The 24,046-nt window shown below is 34.2% G+C and overlaps 4 protein-coding genes, 1 long non-coding RNA gene and 2 pseudogenes across 8 annotated transcripts; 5 read left to right on the top strand and 2 right to left on the bottom strand.

Annotated features, from left to right (window-relative positions):
* LOC104737386 lies at positions 1,178 to 1,954 on the top strand (annotated as a pseudogene).
* On the bottom strand, positions 5,343 to 7,459 carry LOC104737388. Its single transcript, XR_759727.2, has 5 exons — positions 7,280 to 7,459; positions 6,699 to 7,191; positions 6,080 to 6,262; positions 5,788 to 5,873; positions 5,343 to 5,633 (listed from the first exon to the last, which is right to left on the bottom strand). It is a non-coding gene; the product is annotated as an uncharacterized LOC104737388 (long non-coding RNA).
* Positions 7,864 to 8,400, top strand: LOC104738456. The gene has a single exon (XM_010458629.1). The coding sequence runs from the start codon at positions 7,864 to 7,866 to the stop codon at positions 8,398 to 8,400; it is 537 nt and encodes a 178-aa protein (XP_010456931.1).
* LOC104738457 lies at positions 9,194 to 9,950 on the top strand. The gene is made up of 2 exons (XM_010458630.1): positions 9,194 to 9,670; positions 9,876 to 9,950. Exons 1-2 carry the CDS (start codon positions 9,194 to 9,196, stop codon positions 9,948 to 9,950), a joined length of 552 nt encoding a protein of 183 aa, XP_010456932.1.
* Positions 11,970 to 15,954, top strand: LOC104738458 (annotated as a pseudogene).
* LOC104737389 (polyubiquitin) lies at positions 19,015 to 20,773 on the top strand. Its single transcript, XM_010457555.1, has 2 exons — positions 19,015 to 19,157; positions 19,447 to 20,773. Exon 2 carries the CDS (start codon positions 19,447 to 19,449, stop codon positions 20,590 to 20,592), a length of 1,146 nt encoding a protein of 381 aa, XP_010455857.1. The 5' UTR covers positions 19,015 to 19,157; the 3' UTR covers positions 20,593 to 20,773.
* Positions 21,204 to 23,663, bottom strand: LOC104737390 (probable ADP-ribosylation factor GTPase-activating protein AGD13). 4 transcript variants are annotated; one of them, XM_010457559.2, is made up of 9 exons: positions 23,577 to 23,663; positions 23,210 to 23,291; positions 22,912 to 22,993; positions 22,687 to 22,762; positions 22,406 to 22,569; positions 22,167 to 22,314; positions 21,964 to 22,080; positions 21,782 to 21,877; positions 21,204 to 21,690 (listed from the first exon to the last, which is right to left on the bottom strand). In XM_010457559.2, exons 2-9 carry the CDS (start codon positions 23,247 to 23,249, stop codon positions 21,409 to 21,411), a joined length of 1,005 nt encoding a protein of 334 aa, XP_010455861.1. In that variant the 5' UTR covers positions 23,250 to 23,291; positions 23,577 to 23,663; the 3' UTR covers positions 21,204 to 21,408. The 4 variants fall into 4 exon arrangements, with proteins under 4 accessions (XP_010455861.1, XP_010455859.1, XP_010455860.1 ...); XM_010457557.2 differs by having other exon boundaries at positions 21,964 to 22,086; positions 23,577 to 23,662; XM_010457558.2 differs by having other exon boundaries at positions 21,964 to 22,086; positions 23,543 to 23,640.

Consider the following 24,046-nt stretch of genomic DNA (forward strand, 5'->3'; position numbering starts at 1 on the left):
ACAAGTAAGCAACTAAAAGAAAATAAAAATACAGCAATTATTTGGTAAATTTACATATATCTTTTTAGATGCTAATTATTTTCAAAATGTTATAGTATTTTGGTTTGTCTGATGTATATCACAGTTTTATATTATTTGTTACTTGTATTTGCATCATTATTTTGTGAAATATTTTAAAATAATAAGTATAATATTGTAATTGTGAACAAATAAAATTTATTAATTTATCAACCACATAAAATTTGTTTTACTAATTCGTCGTTGTGGAACATTAAATACACATTTTTTCTTCGCAGATTGAGTGATATATCTTTATTTTAAAAAAAATTAAATCAGAACATATGCAGAATTTTTTTTACATATTTATTAATTATATTTATTATATGATAATTCAAAACAGATTGTAAATAAAATAAAAGAAAGATAATAGGAGAATCATAATTTAAAATATTAATAAAACCTTCCAAATATAGTTAATAAAAATAATCATATTGTATAGTTAGATATAAAATGATAGTTCAATACAATTTTTAAATGAAATAAAAGAAAGATAATAGGAGAATCATAGCTTAAAATCTTAACAAAATTTTCCAAATATTATTAAAAATAATTATATTGTATACTTAGATATAAAATCTTAGTTTTTAAATTATGATTGGTTTACAATTTTTTAACCATAACTAATTAGTGAAAGAAATTAATTTTTAATTTTAAAAATAAGAATTATTTCAAAGATTTTATTAGTCTAATATTTAAATTACATAATTATCCTTACTAAAAATTAAACATTTGGCTTAAGACCAATGGCATGACAATGGAATTTTTTACTCTTTATAATGTTTGTTTTATATTTGTAATCTCAATTAATATAGTAGGATATACAATTTTGTAACCTACCCTCTTCATCATTGATTATTTCTTAGTTAAATTAAGAGTGTCTTAAATCAATTCCTATTGTATTACTATTATATATAACAAAAAAAAACTAATGAAATATTATTATCTATAAAAAAAAAAGAGATCTAAACAACTACGAACTTGAATATAGATTCGGACACAATTTTTTTCATAACTAAAATTCTCAAGATTGTACCATTGAAATTGGTCATTCAGTTAATATACATTCTACGGAACATTAGTTACAAAACGCCATTATCTTCTCTCCTCACTTCTTCATCAGTCTTCCATTGAAATTGAAACGTCATTTATGGATGTGTTCTTCGTGACTCAGAAAGGCTCACGGTTCTGCATTGAAGTAGGTTACTGGGACACAGTGTTAGAGATCAAAAAGAAGATCGAGAAGTATCAACGTATCCCTGTTTCAAAACAAACCCTTTTCTTCCAAGGAAATGTTCTTCAAGATCATCTTGACATCGAACAATGTGTGATCCTTAACAACTCTCGTCTCTAGCTTTACATCTCTTCTCCCGACCAAAACCGTAACCAGAACCGCAACAACTAAGTGTTGAAAATAGACCAATCTCAACAGTCAAACTCAACAGAACATAATATTGAATTTTAAACCAGGTCAAACACAAGTAAAAAAAAAAATTGATGAGAGTAACTGTGTTTTTTTCTTAATAACCATTAGGGAAATTTCAAATTTTACCCAGGTCATGTGACCTGCTTTGGTTGTACGTAGGTCCGCCGACTCATCAAGATTCAACTGTGATGATGGCAATGAGCAACAACAACAACAACCCGAAGAAGCTGAGGGTAATGGTGCTTCTGAAATGCAGGACAAGGAAGATCCCACTGGAGGTGAACGCAGGTGATAACGTTGGAGAATTAAGAAAAGAGCTGGCTAAGATTGCAGTTAAGTCTGCCTCAAGATGGCTATTTCTTTATATACAAACAGAATGTAATGAACGTTGACCGATCATTCTGGTGGCACCGTGTTGATCAAGGCGACACCATTGAGATTTTTAACGGAAGTGTTTCTGGTGGATCTTAATACATACCTCCTAAAATGTTCAAGCTTTTAACTCTTTGCAATCTATCTTCCTTCTTTGTAGCATCATCTCAGTCTTTTTTACATAAGTTATTCAATCAGTAATATAACAAAAGAACGTTTACTTATAGTCGTTGGACCATCCTAGTACAAAGAACTATGGACGGTTAATATATATTCTTTGAAGAGGCTTTATTGACTTAAGAAGTGTGATATTTAAACCAAGTTGATGACGGTACTTCATTCTTTCTCTCTCCATCTCGTTACACTTTGTTAAAACAATTATGGATGTGTTCTTCAAAACTCAGTGTGGCTACATGCACGTTCGAGATTGAATTGGGATACAGTGTTGGAGATCAAACAGAAGATCGAGAAGTATCAACGTATCCCAGTTTTGAAACAAACCCTCTTCTTCCAAGGCAATGTTCTTCAAGATCATCTTGATATCGAACAATGCGAGATCCTTAACAACTCACGTATAGATATATTCGTCAACCCTTACCCTAGTCATAACAACGATCAACTGCTACAAACCTTCTTCCAAGTCAACGTTCTTCAAGATCATCTTGATATCGAACAATGCGAGATCCTTAACCCAAATTTTTTGATTCTAAACGGTTATTTAAAGGAACAAAATTATTGATTATTTAGAAAAGAAAATTAAAGAAGCTTACATACTTATAATTACTGTTTTGAAAAGGATAGAGACAAACATAGGACTTTTAGAAGTTTTGGCCAATCGATTCGGCTCCTGAAAGTGTTGCTTGAGTTTCGCCTTCGTAGTTATGGTTAGCTCGAACAAAGATTTCATAGCTGCATTCAAATATGAATTCAATATAGTTTGTAAATGGATGAAAGTCTTAAATCGGTATAAGTACAAAGTTTACTTACACGGTTTTTTCATCTCTAGTTCTGGATACTTTGGAGTCAGATAGATCTTGGAAAATCCATGACCATTCATAAGACATGCCTTAGCTAAAGATGTATAATTTTATAGGTCATAAGAGTATAAGACACATAATCTTTCTTTCAGATCAAATAATCTCGGGAAACTTATAAATTTTGTTTTATTACCTTCATGGACGTAAAATATCCAAGATCTCAAAACACGTAAGAGAGAGGTTCCTTCTTATAAGTTAGATCAAATCCTTTAACCCGCATAATCTCCAATTGCAATACACCGTATACTTTTGTTGCTGCATGTTCACGTTTAACAATTTGATCATTAACGTCATATATATTGTTGACTATTAACTTCTTTATAAGTTGAGAAGCTTACCTTGGTTCTAGTAGCTTGACCACATCAGTCTCCTTCTCTATTTCATCTCCATATGCACGACTCAACAACGAACATCTACTGAAACAGTAAATAAATTGTATATGTTAGTTGTATTAAGATTGTTAAAATTTAACACAATTTATGAGAAAACCACACATATACTAGATATATGAGTAGTCTTACAAACATGTATATCTTTCGTAACATGTTCTGTTATACAGAGGAAGGATTTTTTTGAATTAAGTTTGAATTATTTCAAGTGAATAATTGGGAAGAACCCAGGTGTGTATTTATAATAGTTGTAAATCGATTGTAGAATATATAGTTGAAATGCGAGATTCCTCAGTTTATGCCTTATTCAAATACTTCCGAATCTAGACCGTTAACATATTGGTTGTTGTGATTTCAAAGATTTTCGATAATACAATTACAAATATTATCTTAACAACAGATTTGCTTTTGTTACAATTCTGAATGATATGTAAAATAAAATATCATCATTAATTATTATTGTTATCAATTTTGTTTGCAAAAAATGAATTTTAATATTTAAGTATTGCGATGCATAATCGCTAACTGATTAATATTCACAAAGATATGGGATTTACAGCAAATGAATCTTATTAACGTTTTTTGTGTGTGCATACTCGTGTTAACTAATAATTTGTATTTAATAATTTAAATATTAGGTAAGGTAGCTTGCATTTGTTAGGGATGTTGATTTTATTAAGTTTTCCTTCTCCAATATCTTTTTTCGTTAACAACATAATACAATATCAGCTCAAACGATCCAATAGAAAGGAACATTGTTTACATAGGTTACTAAATAAATAACTGACCGAACACGTGTTCAAATACGTCTAGTATCATCTTATTCTTTTTAGTTTTCCTAAAACTTGAGATAAAAAGTGTAACTAAAAAGTATAACTGACCGGAAAAAAAAATGTTAACTGAGATATCTTATTATACTTGAACTTTTGTTTTAAACGAAAAAAAAAAATTATAAAAGCATAAGCCATATACATGAAAGTTAATAAAACAAACAAACAAAATTCAAGTTAATTATAAATCTGATTCTATATTAAGAAGGTTTTCCTTTAAATAGGGTATGAAATACGTTACCAAATTCTTTTAGCGTTAACCATGTTAATAACAACCAACAAACAAAATTCAACTTAAACAAATTGGATTATTGCGATTACGTTAACCAATCAAGCCTTTAATTATGATTTGAAAACGGTCCGATTACGGTTCAAATAAATTATGGTTTGATTTTAGTCATGTCTAACCAGGTTTCTCTAAATGTACTCTCCAGTCTTATATTCTAGCCAACGACAAAAGCATCTCTGATTGTTGATATGCAAAAGATGGCCAAGCTTTTGGTCTTATGATTCCTCCTATTAGTTCGTGGGACTCTGAGGCAAAGATGATTTTCGAGTATCTGTGACTTAACATGCTTTCGACAGCCCACATGAAAACTTGAAATGCTGCATCCACTGAGTTCAGGTTGCCCCCAAAAGCTTTTTTACTATGTAGAAGAACTACTCCAAGTTCATCACGAAGTACCCATGCCCCTCCTGAGTGAGAGCCTTTGTTTTTATTCCTGGAGACCCCATGCAATCGATCTCTATTAAATAGGATTATAAATTATTAGAGCATGTACAATGATACTATTATTTAGTACTAGAGGAAGCCCGATATAATTCTAACATTTCTTATTTCTAGAATTAATTTATTTTCATTATTTTTCTTTTTGAATCACTTGAGAGTGTAATAACAATTTGTCAAAAATAACCTACAGTATGTGTTACTATGTTTTGTGTATAATTTTTCTTTAGCAATTAATATTTAAAATTTGTAAATATTAGTTTTCACTCCTTTAGATTGGTGTAAATACTTTTTAATTGATATACTTCATGTAAGTTTTTTGTAGTCTATTTAAAATGTAATGAATTGTAATATGGGTATTATGAATTAATTAATTTTCATAAAGTATATTAGTTTCAGTTTTTCCCACTTCTGTAGTTATCTCTATTTCATCTCTATTTCATTTTTTATATACTACACCATATCAAGTCTTCTTTTGTATAGAATTATACGTTACAGTTGTTACAAAATTTCCCTACACAATATCTTTGAACTATAATTGTCACAATTGTTAGATCATGATTGTAAATGCATAATAAGATGTTAAATCTCTCTGAACTTTAAGACAGTATCTTTGAATTACATATCTTTGGGCATAAACTATCTTACTATCTCCGTACATCTGTTTGAACTTTTTTATGTCTTGTCAATCTCTTTGAATTATGTTACCAACACTCCTTGTCATCTCTCCGCCACTGGGATGGCATCTTGTCATTATCCATTATCTACTGTTGATTACAATACTTTACCTATCATCTAGAATTTGTTTTTCTATGTTATCTTTAGTTATCACGATTATACAAAATTGATCATAAGTATGCATGTAACAAAGGTTAGAATTAGATTTATCCAAAAAACTGAGAATATATATCACTATAGATTGCATTGAAGAATCCATATCAATACTCACCTTTATACATTTTTGGGTGTAAAATTAGTAGCTTTGATCATTATAGCTACACCATATCGAAATCCCTTTTTGACCACAAGTACCATCTGTAGTCATGAAATCGTTAGCATGAGTACACTTCTAGCATTGATATATTATACTCAAAATCTATTGTTATCTACTCGCTGCATTATAATTATTTTGACATCAATTTCCGTTTCCTATTTTTTTATTGGCCCAATTTTTTTTTCCAGCCATAAAGGACAACTGCAAGACACTGACATATAAAGAGAGAGGGAAGATAGATGCTGACCTTATTGATTCTGAATTCCGTTTATTTTGTTTTATTCTGATGATTTCTCACTCACCACCATCTGCTTGAGTTCAAGCTCCAGTCTTAGATTGTGTATTCTCAAACCCATCTGGTAAAGAAGACTCACATGCTTGCTCGTTGTCTATATCTTTCCCCATCCCTTGATCACATATGAATAGTGCACTGCAACAATTGATACAAATGAATGAATGATGACATGAATACTAAAATTAAATAACTCCTATATATATGATTATAGTTTTGAGTGGGTTTGCCAGAGCATTTGCGCATCAATTGACACAACCAATACAACAATTGATCCTACTCCAAAATGCATGCATGGACATAGTTCTGTAGATAAAGAACACTCTTAGAAAATACTACATTAATAGACGTTGAGCTCTAGCCATTTAGCACTATAAAGTTGGTAATGTGGCTCATGTTGTCTGTTTGGCAATGTGATATCAATACATGTGCCAAATAAATCATTTTAGGACTTCGAGTAAAGGTGGATACTTAATATATGATGTATGAAGCTGCCAGGAAAAGTCATGTATTGGAGCACTGCTTAGTTGAAAAATCCTACTGCACTTGACAAATACAAAGAATATTTGAATACCTTAGATGTAATAATCCCTAGGAGTTCTCTGTTTGGCTTTCCGTGGAGTTGACTCCCCTGTCTTTGGAAGGATCTTCTCTTCCGGCACACATGTTTGGAGACCTTGTTTATATACACCAATACATCAATTTCGAAATACAACTCACAACTGGGATATACAGTAACTGATTTTAAAACTATTGACGTGATCAGATGACTGTTGATCTTCTTTAAAACTATTGACGCGATCTAGACCTGAGATTTTGGTGGATCGACAACATTAACTGATTTTAAGCTAATTAAAAGGGACATCGATGGTCCATTATTTAGCTAAAAAGAAGATCGTGAATGAGATAAAATTGACGAAATACCCAAGTAAGAGATGAAATTGAAAGATGGAAAGAGTAGAAAAAAAAAACTCAGGAGATGGAGAACGTCAGGCGCGCTTCAGTCCGACCATGAGTTTGAGGCCCTCTAAATTTTGATTTTATAGACGGAGTCAAAAACGATCATTCTGCTACATGTTCATTACAAATTTGTTAATCATAAATCATAGAAATTTAGAGAGGATACAAAATCCAAAATCAAAGAATACTACAAACCTGAGAATTCTCTCCTATGAGACGGCATTAGAATGATGGCTACTTGTAATTCCTGGGAATGGGATCTAGAATTTGAAGAGGTTGACATTAATTTTGGAAGAGCAAACGATACGGTAGTAACCGTAGTATTGTGTATTTGTGCTGTACCCAAGGACAGCGAAGAAGGAGCGTGAAGCCCAATGCCTGCATTGCAATTTAAGCTTGCTGACATGGATGGCGATGAAAGGGAAAAAAAATATATATATTAATCTGGATGACGTGGCAGCTTGTAAAGAATTCTCAAATATAAGGACGTGGATGGCTTGAGGAGCCTCAGTGACCTCCTTTTATTACTAAGTAAGTAATTTTCTTAATTTTTTGAAGGGTGAGAGAGTCCTACTAAACATGTTCTTATAGTTAGTTTACAAATATGAACAAATTTACTTTTCTCATCTCAAAATATCTATAAAGTATAATATACTGTATATATTGTTCTTATTTGGAAGGTCTTTTTACTTTATTTGTGTAGCAGTATATTTTGAAAATATATATCTTTTTTTTTTTGAAGGCCAAATTCAATCTAAATTTTCTTTACAAAAACCATTATGAATTTCCTAGTCGAGATTCTGAGTGGCTCATCGTTCGAGATTGAGGTGGATTACAAGGATACATTGTTAGAGGTAAAACAGAAGATCGAGAAGTCTCAAGGTATCCCAGTTTCAAAACAAACCCTTATCGTCGACGGCGTTGTTATTCTTCGAGAGGATCTCAACGTTCAACAATGCCAGATCCTCCACGATTCTCTTCTCCAACTCGACGTATCTTCTGACGAGAACCCTAATGACAACGGTGACGATCAAATACCCCAAATCGAGCAATCTCCAGAACCGTGGATTTCAGTTGAAGAGCACTTTGAGGGGCAAGGTTGGCCTTTGACAACCGATGAGATCAGAAAGATTTATAGTTATCAGACAAAGACAACCCAAGGGATCAATAAGGTTCAAGATTCGCAAGTGATGGTAAGAGGCAACAATAGAGTCTTGACGAGAGTGAAGATTGAGAGCGACAATAACAATGATCAAGTGCTTCAAACCAATCAAGCTCAATATTCGTCTTGGAAGCCTCCGAATATGAGACGTTGATGCACCGTAGATCTTTGGAAATCTTTCATTATTATCGTCAATATATTTATTATTTATTTAAAAGTTAGTTTAGATAATTATTGATTATTTTAGATTTTATCTAACGTTTAGAATTCTTTAATAAATAAAGTCACTCATTAATATAACATTATTGATATAATACTCAAAAACCATAATTTTTACTACTTTACTAAAACTTCAAAGGACATGAGCAGTGAGCACATGACTTGAGAAAAAAAAAAAAAAAACTAACCGAAGCAGAACCCTAAAGATTATGGTGTGTTCATGATTTCTCTCTTCTTTTTTGTTCTTTCCAAATTGATACGCTCACATCAGATCAAACAAGGAAACTTCAGTAACAAGATACATCTAACGAGGCAGAACAACACAATAATATTGGAAACTTGATTCACAACAAAAGAAAAAAGAAACCTAATCGACGACAAAAGAAGAATTTGCTTCCATTGATGAATATCGCATGGGAAGAACTAATCTGTGGAAGAACAGAGCCGGGTCAAGTTTTCGGGCTAATGGGTCGGATCTTAATGTTTCTCTAAAGCGATGCGTTTCAACGATCCTATTTGGAGTTGAATTGTAACAAAATAATGCTTACTTACAACCGTCGGATCATTTTAGTAAAAGGAAATATCGACGGTTAAGTTTCTTTGATGAGGCTTTTCGCTGACTTAAAAGTAAAATGGATAATTTCTCTTCGCCCTCATATCTTCCACTCTCTTCTTCATTAGTATCTCTCAGACTCTCTCATTGATACTGAAACACCATTGATTCAACTATGGATGTGTTCTTCGAAACTCAGTGTGGTAAAAAGTTCTGCATTGAATTGGGTAACTGGGACACAGTTTCGGAGATCAAGAAGAAGATCGAGAAGTATCAACGTATCCCTGTTCTGATGCAAACCCTTGTCTTCCAAGGCAACGTTCTGCAAGACCATATTTATATCGGAAAATGCAAGATTCTCCACAAATCTCGAGTTATACTCTTCGTCTCTCCTTACCCTTATAACCCCAACGATCCAGTTCTTCAATCGGAGCAATCTCCGATACCGTCAAACCCAATCGGTGATCTCATCTACGGTGAGGATTTGCCTTTGACAACCGAAGCTGTCTTGAATATTCGACTTTTCTTCCCTGTGAAGACCGATGAAATATACGTTCAAGATTCGCCGGTGAGGAACAACGATCAATCTCCACCGTCAGACGACGCAGCGAAACAGATCATCATCGACGGTCATCGAGATTCGACTGTGACGGTTCATCAAGAACTTCAGACCGAGCAATCTCCACCGTCAAACTCAGTTAAACTGAAGATTAGCATTCAAGANGACCGATGAAATATACGTTCAAGATTCGCCAGTGAGGAACAACGATCAATCTCCACCGTCAGACGACGCAGCGAAACAGATCATCATCGACGGTCATCGAGATTCGACTGTGACGGTTCATCAAGAACTTCAGACCGAGCAATCTCCACCGTCAAACTCAGTTAAACTGAAGATTAGCATTCAAGATTCGCGTGTGAAAGTGAATTAGTTGAGATCGTTCCGGACCTGTGGCTCAATTAAGTCACAACTCTTTGGATTCAAAGAGAGTCCAGTCTCTAGCAACATTGCATGTCCATACATAAAACAAAAACGGTACTGTATTAAAGGTTTAGCTCAGTCTCATACGATAGCTTTTAGTCTTTCTTGAAGTTTTTTGCTTTGTTCAAAGTTGCTTTGTGTTTCACAGCTTTCTGCAGAAGACATGTAATTGCCGATAAATAACTTTGAGTTGAAACTTTTTGTTATTGAATTACCTCTTGTGGCAAGCTGCAGCGATCAACCTCTTAGTAGGCATGACCAAAATTAAACCGTAACCGTATTTCGGACCATAACCAGACCGTATCCGAACCGTAACCAGACCGTAACCGTATAAATGGTTTAAAACCGTAACCGTTAACCGTAAATATGTAGTTAAATTATATTAACCATAACCGTTAATTAACCGTAACCATATCAAAACCGTTAGTTAACCGCATAGTTAAACCATAATTTGTTAACCGTAACCGTTTCAAAAACATAATAAATTAGAATAACAATTATTTATTTAATATGAATCATATGATATGAAGAAATATGAGTACACTAAAAGAACATATTAATTATAAATAAATAATATCAGTTGTATTATATCATCAAATAATATCAACTTTATTATATTATCAAATAACCGTAACTGTATATAACTATAACCGCTTCAACCGGAATCGTATTTAACTATAATCGTTTAACCGTTTATTTAACGGTTATGGTTAAAGTTAAACAAAATTTCTAACTGTAACCAGTAGTTAATTAACCTTAACACTGATAACCGTAACTGTGGTGATGCCTACCTCTTAGTCTTTAAAAAAGAAATATTTTCGATCGGATTGTAAAATCATATTATTCACGGAAGGAACAGATCATAATTAAAAAATAAAATCAATCAGTGTGACTTGAGAAGGTTACAATCTACGAAATATTGAAAAGAGTTTACAAAACTACTAACTCAAGCAACAGTAGAGCCGAAGCAGAGTCTCAATCACGATGGTTATGTTTACGAAAATCCAGCAGTCTTTTGGATCCAAAGTTGAATCTCGATCCTTCAGATTGAACGAGAAACTTGTGATCTAATGAATCTCACTATTAAGATAGATTTTAATCGATAAAACGAGGCAGAACAACCTTAAAAATAGGAAAACAAAACAGCCCTAATAGAAAACTTCAGCAACAAGTTACATTTCATTTACATCAAGAGGGGGAAAAATTAAAGAAGTATAAAGAAGATGAATTGCTAAATTAATTAGAATTGATATGGAGTATTATTATATGTAGGTTAGATAAGAAGATGAATTAAGCTAAAGTTTCTAGAATTTCATAGCTAAATATTTCCTGCAGCTGTACCATAACAAAATATGTGACTAATTCTTTTCTCGACGATTTACTTTCACTGAATTTTTTTAACCAATTCAAACTTTAGTTGAAAATTAGTCAAAAAAAAATTTATGAGTTATGACCACAAAATCTTCGACGCAAAGTGGTCTAATTAATTGATCAGTTACGGACCACATATATAACTGTTTTAAAATGGTAAGAGATTCTCTAATTGTTGACGAACTCAAATGTTTGACAACAACTGATCAAACAAACATTTATGAAAAAATTATTTGACACAGTGGTCAATATTTACTTACCATATAGACCACTCTGTATCATTGCACCTAGTCAAATATTATTTTTAGATTAATTAAAATATTACTAATCAACTGCTGGTCAAAAGTATTTTGACCAAACGCTGACCACTCTTCAAGTATCATTTAACCTAAATCTTCTATGACACAAACTCCAATCCTACTTCCTCTTCATATATAGACTGATCATTTCTCTTCTCCTCCCTTCACATCTCTCACTCTCCCCAAATCCCGATTAGTCTCATCTCCAATGATAAAGTGATATCAAAAACGATCAAGAGAACTTAATAAATATATTTCCTTCTCATCAGGTCCATTTGATACGTTTCCTTAATAAAATTATAGAAAATCATATCCTACGTAAATATTCTTTACAAAACAATCACTTATTTATCTTTTTTTTTATTATTGTTTTCTCGTCGATCAGTTTTTATCAATACAAATATGAAGTTTCTCGTGGAGATTATGAATGGCTCATCGTTCGAGATTGAAGTAGATTACAAAGATACATTGTTAGAGGTCAAACAGAAGATAGAGGAGTCTCAGAGTATTCCTGTTTCGAAACAAACCCTTATCGTCGACGGTATAGTTATTCTTCGAGAGGATCTTAATGTCGAACAGTGCCAGATCGTTCACGATTCTTGTCTCCAGCTCGATCTTTCTTATGACAATAATCCTAATCACAACAACGATCAAATTCCGCAAACGGAGCAATCAGGTTGCAAACGGCCTAGGAAAGAGGAATACATGGAAACATCATAAAAAAAAAACGATTCAAGCAAAATTTATTTGTTATTGTAAATGCCGAATGGAAACCTTCCGATTGCGTTTCCCTTTGACGTTTGCGTTTTCATTTACCAAAAAAATTTTAAAGTTGTATTGACTAATAATTTTATTTGTTTTTACTTAGAAAACTATTTTATCTCCACTTAGGTCATCTCCATTAGGGGAACACCTTGGGTGTTCTAAGCCTTTTTAAAATAAAATATATATAGAACAGTGGGTGAAGAACATGTTGTTGGTTTTTGATGTAGAACTGATTTTGGGCCGGTTCTTGGGTGACGTGACAACTCGTGAATAGATACAATTTTTTGCAAAAGAGAAAACATTTATTTGTTTGGAGGAATTTTAGTATAAGTTTATTAAGTTTGCAATTTAAATGTTATTTTTAAAGTTTTTAAAATTGTAATATGTTTGTTTGCTTTTTATTTTATTTATATCTTTAATGTTTTTTTGTTTCACAAAAATTTGGTATTATTTTGAATTTTATTATAAGTTTTTTAAGTTTGCAATTTAAATGTTATTTTTTTAAGTTTTTAAAATTGTAATATGTTTAAGATTATTATATTATTAAATCTTATTATCTTAAACATGTTCTCCCAATAACCAATTTCTTAACAAAAGATCTAAACTAATGATCTTACATTATTTTCATAATATTTTTACTCTAAGAACACCCAAAAATGTTCTCCCAATGCAGATGCCCTAAAACATTGAAAATGATTTGTAATTCACTAATTTTGTTTTCTGTTTATTTTGTTACCTCCCAAAGATTACTTAAGTTGTATTTATAATTTTTTTTTTTTAGTATGAATGTATGATGATGATATGATCTCCAAAATGATTATTTATATTTCTTACCATTTTCGTTTATTGTTTATTCTCTTTCTATAACCTTCTATGTTATTTCTTCTTTTTTTTTCCCACTCTTTGTCAGAGTTAAATTTTCATATCTTTTTTATAAAAAAAAACTCATCATCATGATTTACATTTACTAGTCATTTGGACTTAAATCCCAGTTGCAACAAAACACAATTTGGATTAACCGCAGCAGAGAAACATGACAGATAGAACGAGTGAGAGAACATAGGTAGATTCTGTTTGGTTTAGCAAAATAAAAATGGCAAAGTTGAATCTGTTTTAGAATATTTTGTGATGTATGCATCTCTTTGTTGATACTAATAAAAGAGAGAGAATATGGACATATGCTTCTATACTGTAAATTTTAATTTTACTTTTCATCTCTTCACTAAGAAATTCAAATGAAATGATGTAGATGACTTGAGAATAAAAAAAATATTTCCTAATAAATGTTGCGGGATCTGTCCTACAATCTTCAATTGATTCAACAACAATTAATATTGTAAACGAAATTGGACCACCGATTTAACCATTGCATGGAATAGTTACCGACTTACCGTTATATCTGGTGGGGTAACTCATGCCTTCAAAATAATTTCGTTATGAATCAAAAGATACAAGGGTTTATATGAAGATTTCTCACTTCCTCACGGTTACAAACCAATCTTGTTACAAAAAATAAAAAGACTAAGAATAAGAACAAGCCACTATGAGTTCCTTTTTGTGCTCTGTTTCAAGTTGCAGAGTCGGTTACGACTTAAAATAGACTAATAGCTCCTATCATATGATGACATGTCAGTGTCACCACTCATTAAGCTCGTCTCCACTGGAAGAGAGTTATATTAAAACTCGAAATCCTGTGCATCTACTAGCTAGAGTATTACTTAAAGTTACAGAAGTACATTATGCTACATTTAGTACCGTTGGATCAATTTAGTAAGAACGGCTATCTACGGTTTAGATTCTTCGCGAGGCTAATCATTGACTTAAGGAACACGTCACCAAAGAAGGCTAATATGGGCCAAGCCAAAATTCTTGAAATATGATACGTGAATGAAGATGATATAAAAACCAAAATACTGTATGATGAAACTTTCTTTACAAAACAATCACTTTCTCTCTCTCGCTCTCTCTCTTGACTCTCTTTTCCAATCTTCACCAGTCTCCATTGATCTTGAAACACCATTGACACAGTTATGAAGTTTCTCGTTCATGAGGTTCTTAGTGGCTCATCGTTCGAGATTTAAGTGGATACCAAGGATACATTGTTAGAGGTCAAACAGAAGATCGAGAAGTCTCAAGGTTTCCCAGTTTCGAAACAAACCCTTATCGTCGACGGCATTGTTATTCTTCGAGAGGATCTTAACGTCAAACAATGCGGAATCGTTCACGATTCTCTTCTCCAACTCGACGTATTTTCTGACAAGAACCCTAATCACAACGGCGACGACAATCAAATGCCGCAAACCGAGCCATCTCCAACAGCACCGTGGATTCCAGTTGAAGAGTACTTTGAGAGGCAAGGTTGGCCTTTGACATCCGAAGAGATCAAAAAGATTTACAGTTATCGGTCTGAGACATCTCAAGAGATCAACAAGAATCAAATGCTTCATCAAACTAAGCAATCTGAACTGTCAAACTCAGTCAACGAGACCGTTAACATTCAAGATTCGTATGTGAAGGTCGTGAGCAAGAACAGGGGCGGACCCACATAGGTTGGAGGGGGTGCAACTGCACCAGATGAAATATAAAATTTGTTTGATTTTGTATTAATATTGTTGATATAAGTGGTTTAGTGGTAATGAATGCACCACTTGAACTAAGAGGTGAAGGGTTCAAATCCCCCCTAAACAACAACAGTGGTCAAGAAGTGCCTCCAACGAAGCAATCTCTACAGTCAAACTCAGTCAAAGAGATTACTACCAAGATTCAAAATTCGCCTGCGAAGAAGAGGATGGTAGTATTTGTGTCGCTCTATCCTGGTGAGTGTAAACCTGAAATCGTGGCGAATGTGAACCCTACGGATGCCGTGAAAAAACTGAGAGAGGAGATTGTTCAGAGAAGTGATATACAAAAACTGCCTAAAGACGATGGGTACCTCTTTACGCACAAAAACAGAGTATTGAACGAAGATCTATCATACGAGTGGAACGGTGTAAAAGACGCGGATACAATTTTGATGGTTCCCAGAGATGTTACCCAAGAGACCAGTAAGATTCAAGATTCACATGTGACGTTTGAGAGAAGCAACAAGAATAAGTGCTTCATCAAACCAAGCAATTTCCACAGTCATATTCAACATTAAAGCATATCATCAACACTTCTCAAGATTATTCTACTGTAAGGGTTCAACTGCCACAAACGAAGCAATCGCCCGCAGCGTATTACAACTTCGTCCTGAAGAAGAAGATTAAAGTATTTGTGTTGCCATCTTCTGATGAGTGTAAAGGTGCGAAGAATAAAATTGAGGTGGATGTGAACTTGACGGATCACGTGAAGATACTGAGAAACGTGTTGGCTGAAAGTCAAAGGAGGGGTGACTTAAATCTGCCTCAACAAGGATACTACTTTGATACGATTCTTCATAAGGAAGTAAGTGAAGAAGAGGATGACGTGGACAGAGATAAAGAAGAGAGCAAATACTTGGAACGAGAAAGAGGCTTGGCGGTTAAGGAATCAACTTAAAAGAGTCGTGAAGCTCTTCTTCTTCGTTATGCTCATTGTTGTTGAATGTTCTAGCGATGTGCTAGTGAGAGAGTGATGTGCTCTCTGATGGTTAGTGCGAGAGTGATGTGCTCTCGTCTCTGATCTTTGTAGGTGAAGAGCTTGTGATGTGCTTGCCTTCGTCTATGGTGTGTTAGTGTTTGGGTTATCAATAAAGAGTTAGTTACAAAGGTTACGATATCACAAAACTTATCATTTGAGAGAGAGCAGAAAGTGATGAACGAAGATGAGTCATTCGCGTGGAACGGTTTTACTAGTCCAACCGATGTAGTTTGGATGGTTCCACGACGTGTTACCATGCAATAGGTCTGTTACTCGTGCCTCTTAACTCACACTTCTTTGGATTCAGAAAAAATGTTCTTTTAGACAATTTGTGTATGATACATTCAGCAACAAGAAAAGGTTATGTGGATTTTATCCTATCCGAGGTTTAACTCTGTGTAGACTCCTCTTTAATTTGCTTATAGTTCTAAGTATTTCTTCAAGTTCTCTTGCTTTGTTCAAAGTTTGCTTTCCATTTCACAGGTTTCTGCAAATATTCAAGGATATGAGCTTTTGTTTTGACATTTATGAAATTTCTCAATGATGTTAATAGCTTAAACAGGACAGAAAAGAGAAATATACATATACTGTTGAGTAGTGCCGGTTTTGTATTCAAAACAAGTTCATGAAAAACTCATTGTTAGCTCTAGATGGCATTCATAGAAATGTTCTTGGAATTCCTTGAAAAAAAAAATGGAAATACACACCCACAAGGGTTCGAACTCATGTCATCCTGAATTACACAAAACCCTTCCTAAATATCATCCAATCTTTCGAACACCCACAAGGGTTCGAACACAAAATACGCGTCTAATAGCTATATATTTAACAATTGCTAAACAATACTTGAATAATAGGTTTTGTCCTATTGGTTACTTTCACAATCTTAATAAGATGAGGTCGCAGGTCGCGTGTTCAAGACTTATGTGGGCGTGTATTCCCATTTTTTTCCTTTTTTTTAATGAATGTCATCCTGAATTACAGAAAACTCGTCCTAAATACCATCTAATCTTTCCAGAAATCACAAAATGCGTGCCTAATAAACAATACTTGAATAATAGGTTTTGGCCTACTGGTTATTTTCACAATCTTAATAGGATGAGGCCGTGTGTTTGAGACTTCTGTGGGTGTGTATTCCCATTTTTTTCCTTATTTTTTTTTTAATGAATGTCATCCTGAATTACACCAAATCCTTCAAAAAACTTATAAATCCAATCTTTCACAATCATAAATACCATCCAATCTTTCCAGAAACTGTAGAGAAACTACCATACATATGCAATTAACATCAAAATAAAATTATTTCACAAAACACACCATTCTCCAAGATCCCGTATTAGCTCTCTTATTGCATTCCTTCCTAGAGACCCACTCATCTATTTTTTTTTTACATTGCAGAGCATAACAAGAAACTATTTGAATCATGTGGAAATTACAGCAAACAACACCAACCATATGTTTCTAATGAAGAATACGACAATGCTATTAAATATTGTAAAATACCCTCATTTGAGAATCAATGGAGTAATGAACTTGAACTTGGGTGCTTTAGTGAGAAGCTTGTCATAAGTGTCTTGATCAAAAGACACCATGTCGTTCACCTTTTCTTTTTGCTTTTCTTTGCTCCACTTTTGTTTTATTTAAACAAACATCTCTAGGTAAAAGGGAAACTATTAAACACTAAGATCATGAAGAGTGATACTTAAAACACAAAAACAAAACAAGACAATGATTACACAACCAAATCTGAATTACACAATACTCTTTCAAGAAATGAATCACATATATCTAAATTTCTGGATTTGTATGAAACAAGTGCAAGGAGATACCTAAATCTTCAGTGAATACATATAATTAACTTTCATTTACCCAAATAAGACAAATCAATCTCCCAAGAGACGAAACCTAAATCAATTTCTCAAAAAACATACTTCTCAAAACCTACATTTACAATAGGTACACAAACAAACCTTCTCCTTCTACTTTCCACAAGTTGTGCTCTATATCAACATGAGAGCATCAAAATCAGTAAGAATTTGCGTTTTAAATTGTTGCCTCCACATCCACCACAATCGCTTCGTCCTCTTTTGTACCACCACTGCCATAACCACCTCAGATTTGCGACCTCCACCTCTTTCTCCACCCTTATCGCCAGATGAACCACCACCGATGTTGTTGATCAGAGCGTTGTCGAGTCCAGACACATCAATAGCTTTGAAATGACCATTGTTGCTAATCTCGACCTCGATCTTCATTAGCTATAGTGAACGAAGAGAGTCGCCACCATCATCATCAATTTGAGATCAAAAGAGTAATCGTTTGTACACAAGGAAAAAATGATCATTTTATTGATTAATAAATGGTATTAAATAGAAAAAGAAAAAGTGTATGATAGTTTAAGAAATTTTTTTTTTTTGATGGTATTTTAGAGCATTTCTCAAAATACATTATCCGTTGTAAATCATGCAAAAATATACTACTAAAACATAACGCCAAAATAGATTATTTCACAATTTGTTTTGGATAAATAAGTTATTTTTCCAAAAGCATCTCTGATATTTTTAAAGCCCACTTGCATTTAGGAAAATAATAAAAAAGAATAAAAATAAAATAAACGAAAAAACACGAAGTTCTAGAAAAAGCTTCTTCACTTATTGCCAAATTTTCAGCACCATCGTCTATTAAAAAATAAAATAAAAGTTAATAATAATCGTAAATTCGTAACGATCGTTAAACTTCAGTCGGCTCCGTTAGAATTTGTGGTTGTCGACGTGTCGACACAAGTTGGTAACTAAACGGCGTCTAAAGTTATTGCAGGAGGCGCACGAGTCGTGTTTATCAACTCAACGCACAAAAATATATACTTTTCCTTAACCTAAAAATAATGCCAAAATTAAAAAAGGAAAATAAAACTTTGCAAGTAAACACGCCATTATACATACGCGTCAAATTCTAGTTGGTTAATGCTTCACCGCTTTAGCTTTCTCGTGAGACCAAGTCGTCTTCATCCTTTTCTATAAATCAAATAACCTAGAGCCCTTTCCTCCTCACAATTGAGATTCCAGTTTCTTCAAAACCTAAAAATCAAAACCCTTCTCTCAAATCTCTCATTCGTAATCAAGGTAAACTTCAGATTCTGATTCTTCGTTTCTGTTTCGTACGTTCGCGAATCTGTTCTTTGAATTCTCGATTAGGGTTTGTAGTTTTCTCAGATCTGTTTTATTACGGCGTTGATTTGTTTGAATTTGATACCGATTCTAGTTTTATCGATTCGATTCATATCATATCGTCTTATTTACGCTTAGAGCCGTGATTTCTAATTAGATCTGGTATTAGTTTCTTGATCGGGTTCTGATAAGTTTGTTTGGATTTGATCTTTGTACTGATCTCAGTTTCTTTTCTGAATTACAGATGCAGATCTTCGTTAAGACTCTCACCGGAAAGACTATCACCCTAGAGGTGGAAAGCTCCGACACCATCGACAACGTGAAGGCCAAGATCCAAGACAAGGAAGGCATTCCTCCGGATCAGCAGAGGCTTATCTTCGCCGGAAAGCAACTAGAGGACGGGCGTACGTTGGCCGACTACAACATCCAGAAAGAATCCACCCTCCACTTGGTCCTCAGGCTCCGTGGTGGTATGCAAATCTTCGTCAAAACCCTTACCGGAAAGACGATTACGCTCGAGGTGGAGAGTTCTGACACCATCGACAACGTTAAAGCCAAGATCCAAGATAAGGAGGGTATTCCACCGGACCAGCAGAGGTTGATCTTCGCCGGAAAGCAACTCGAGGACGGTAGAACCCTAGCTGACTACAACATCCAGAAGGAGTCAACCCTTCATCTTGTTCTCAGGCTTCGTGGTGGTATGCAAATCTTCGTGAAGACTCTCACCGGGAAGACAATCACTTTGGAGGTGGAGAGCTCTGACACCATCGACAACGTGAAAGCCAAGATCCAAGACAAGGAGGGTATCCCACCGGACCAGCAGAGGTTGATCTTTGCCGGAAAGCAGTTGGAGGATGGTCGTACCTTGGCGGATTACAACATCCAGAAGGAGTCAACCCTTCACTTGGTATTGCGTCTTCGTGGTGGTATGCAGATCTTCGTCAAGACTTTGACCGGCAAAACTATCACCTTGGAAGTGGAGAGCTCCGACACTATTGACAATGTGAAGGCTAAGATCCAGGACAAGGAAGGTATTCCTCCGGACCAGCAGCGTCTCATCTTCGCTGGCAAACAGCTTGAGGATGGTCGCACCTTGGCTGACTACAACATCCAGAAGGAGTCTACCCTTCACTTGGTGCTAAGGCTTCGTGGTGGTATGCAGATCTTCGTGAAGACATTGACCGGGAAGACCATCACACTCGAGGTTGAGAGCTCCGACACCATCGACAATGTGAAGGCTAAGATCCAGGACAAGGAAGGTATCCCTCCGGACCAGCAGCGTCTCATCTTCGCTGGCAAACAGCTTGAGGATGGTCGCACATTGGCTGACTACAACATCCAGAAGGAGTCTACCCTTCACTTGGTCCTCCGTCTCCGTGGTGGTTTCTAAAATGTTTCTCAAAAAACTTTGTGCTTTGTGTTTGTGGGTATTATAAAGTCCCCAGTTAAATAATTGATTGAACTATGTTTTCTTCCTTTTATCTTTCAAATATCAAATTGGACTTCTTCTCTATTGAATATCTGTACTCTTTATCTTCGTTTGATTGGTAAGCCTGAACAAGTTGCTATAAGCTTGATGTTCACACTCTGGTTGTGCCTAGATTAATTATCTCTTGCTGCTCTGCTATACTTGTAGACTTGTAGTCCTCCGAAGACTTGTAGTATATGTGTGGGGTGATGGCTTTAAAGTGTTGATGAGAAAGGTGAATAGTTTTTAGAGGTTTTGGTCATGTTGCTTATGTTTAATTGTTTTGACTGTGTGTGGTTGAGAGGAAATTACCCTTCAAAGTGTCTCTAAATTATTCCATGACTTGGAAGAAAGGTGTAAAGCGTAGTAAATGTCTGTCAGAGTCTGTAAGCTTCTTTGATTGATGAGGGAGATGAAGTTCTTGACAATGCTTTCGATATTATTTTCTGTAGTCGTTTCGGCTTTGGAAAGTTTAAAGTTTTGAAGCAACAACTGTAGTTCAAAATGACGATAGGGAAACAAGCAAAGGTGTATGAATAAAACGAGTCTTCGTTTCCATCAATCAAAAACATTTTAATAATCGATAGGGTCCTACGAACTTCAGAATACATTTTCTTCTGAAATGAGTTCATATAATACGGCAGAAGAGTTCAGAAAAATTTCCAACAAACGGAGTGACAATAAAAACAAAGAATCAATCAATACAAAACACAAAGGTTATGAGACCTATTTTATCAATTATTGATCAAGTGGTAGCCATTCCATTTCTAGCTCTAATTCTCCACACTCTACATTCTGAAGCTTGATCTGGACCTCCTGTTTCACTTTCCCATCAACAATGTTAATGATACTGTCATCTATTAGTGGATTGTCATGCGATTTTAGCCATTTCCCAATCTGCATATCGCCAAACATTTCAGGATCCCCAAATGCCATTGCAGATGTTATCAAAGGTTGGATATCAATATCAGCTTCTCCCATTATGTCATCAGCAGAAAATGTATCATAATCATACACTTGCTGCAATCGCATACAAATCGAAAAGAACTTGTAAGGTTATACATATCAGCAATAACCGAGATCATCAATGAGAAATCAATTTGCTTTTTACCAGTTTCACTGGGCCATAGCTCTCCGGGACAGACAGCATGAGTTCTTGATTCCATACCGGGTTCAAATTACTATTCACAACAGTTGTTTGAAGTTTCTATACAGTGAAAGAAGAGCAAAAAAAATTCTTCAAGATTAACGATTTGCAAAGCTAATAAACAGATGCAAAAGCAAGTCACTTACTTGCTTCCCTAGATTCAAGACAACGTATGGATCACTTGACATCAAGTCTCTGATTGCTAAGTTAGTACCTTTCTTAACAGTCACTTTCAACAATCCAATAAACTCTACCATTCCTTCCTGAAACTGTCAATTTTTTTACCGATTTGAAAACATGCAAGAAGAAGGTATAACAAGTGTGAACTTATGCAAGTTAGAAGCTGTACCATCTTCTGTGATGATGAATTTGATTTAAAACTATCCATGATCTTTCTAGAAAGACTTGATGTAAGAAAAGCTGAACTCTTTGTTGAGCGTTTCCCGGATTTAATCCGCAAGCTTGGCTTCAGAAACTCTTGCAGTTCATATTTTGCCCTAAATAAAGATTCAAGGATTTGAGTAAACTCACTATACAACAGCGATAGATTTGTCCTCTCACAGAGTATTTTGTTTGTAAATCTCTCACCTAATGAATCTCATACGCTGGTCATGACTAACATCAGGTCCAGGCTTAGAGCATGTATCAGGTACAAAAGCTTCGTAAATTGAATTAGCAGAAGCATTTCCTCCAATTTCAATCATGGAATCAACTTCCTCTTCTGACCATTCATCAAGTGTCACAGACAAAACCTGGAGAAGCCAAACTATGAGTTACACAATGAAAGAGATCATTTCATCTGAGTAATGAAGAAACAAAACAACAAATGGAAAACCAAAATGTAGTAAAGCAAAAAGGCTATATATCACCTTAGAGATATGAGTGCCGAGGCTTCTGTGCACGCCGCAACATTTTAAGCAAATGAACACTCCGATATTTGTTGATCTGAAAACAAGCTACTAACTGATTATTCAACAAAACATACATAACTAAAGACACAAGTGGATGAATTTGAGCTATAATAAAATGGATTTAAGAAGTTTTCAGCTTTCTAATCCATATGACATGTTGTTGATCAGCAAACGACAACTTACGCCCATTTAGGATCAGAAGCGCCACAATCAGCGCAGACTCGGTTATCAGGTTGATTTAAAAGATCCTTTAATCTCCTTTTACCTATACAAACACACAATGTATATTGAGTCACAACATAAGCAGAAACCTTTCATAAGAAATTGTGAATTCTCCAGCCATTATTATAACAACAATTTAAACCATTTATCTGAATCAATAGAAAACAACCCCACAGAGAGAGAGAGAGAGAGAGAGAGAGAGAGACAATCATGTAAACCCACAAAAGAAAGAATCTGTAATGTCATGATGGGTCAATACCTGAGCCAGGCTTGCCAAGTCCGGCTGAATAATTGCTCATTGCTCTTCTTTCAAACACACAAAAATCATCAAAACAAAGATCCTACATTCAACAACAACACAAGTACCCATCACGCACAAATTGTTGATAATGACACAAACAAACAAAAAGTCCCAATTTTTTTTCATAAAGAAATCAAACAAAAAAAAAAAGTTCTGAAGGGGCAATCAGCCAATATAAATAAAAATTTGATTTTTTTTTTTAAACATTCTTGAAGAGGATCATTTCAATTGAAGAATTAGGGATTGTATTATCTAAAATATGAAAAGAAAAAAAGAAAACACATACAAAACCTGTAATTGAAAGAGACAGATTTGGTGTTCTTACAATGTAGCGGAAGGGAGGATAGATAGAGACAAAAAGGAAAAGAGATGACTGATTTTGTTTTTACAATAAAAATGGCAAAATGACCAAAAAAAACTACTACGTGCCTCTTTGTTCCGCCGTTGAACCCCAAAAACAAAAAAAAAAACAACTTTTTCAGCCTTTTTTGTTTAATAGAGAAATTTAAGTCAATTATTAAATTATTTAGATCAATACGGCGTTGGTCCAAAGGTTTTGGTATTTTTAATCAGTTCATAAATAAAAATGAAAAATATCATCAAGAAATTGACTCCCTAATTAGTAATTAGTACAAGAATTTTTGTTGGAAATATTTTTTTTTTTAAGAATTAAACCAAGAATTCAATAATTCACAAAATTCATTTGAGCTATTAATTGTTGACAAAAAAATCAATAATCCTAATAAAAGTGAAAAAATTTCAAATCTGTTACGAAAATAGATGGATGCTCATTAT

This window comes from Camelina sativa, chromosome 13 (assembly GCF_000633955.1).
Source record: "Camelina sativa cultivar DH55 chromosome 13, Cs, whole genome shotgun sequence".
Classification (NCBI taxonomy): domain Eukaryota; kingdom Viridiplantae; phylum Streptophyta; class Magnoliopsida; order Brassicales; family Brassicaceae; genus Camelina; species Camelina sativa.

Bases quoted from the DNA above. Each gene is read 5' to 3' on its own strand.
- LOC104738456 (XM_010458629.1), top strand. From the start codon at position 7,864: ATGAATTTCCTAGTCGAGATTCTGAGTGGCTCATCGTTCGAGATTGAG.
- LOC104738457 (XM_010458630.1), top strand. From the start codon at position 9,194: ATGGATGTGTTCTTCGAAACTCAGTGTGGTAAAAAGTTCTGCATTGAA. The intron at 9,671-9,875 runs GTTCATCAAGAA...CAAGAACTTCAG, and splicing joins ATCGAGATTCGACTGTGACG to ACCGAGCAATCTCCACCGTC.
- LOC104737390 (XM_010457557.2), bottom strand. From the start codon at position 23,249: ATGAGCAATTATTCAGCCGGACTTGGCAAGCCTGGCTCAG. The intron at 22,994-23,209 runs GTATTGACCCAT...GTGTTTGTATAG, and splicing joins ACTTGGCAAGCCTGGCTCAG to GTAAAAGGAGATTAAAGGAT. The intron at 22,087-22,166 runs GTACAGCTTCTA...AAAAATTGACAG, and splicing joins ATTCATCATCACAGAAGATG to TTTCAGGAAGGAATGGTAGA.
- LOC104737389 (XM_010457555.1), top strand. From the start codon at position 19,447: ATGCAGATCTTCGTTAAGACTCTCACCGGAAAGACTATCACCCTAGAG.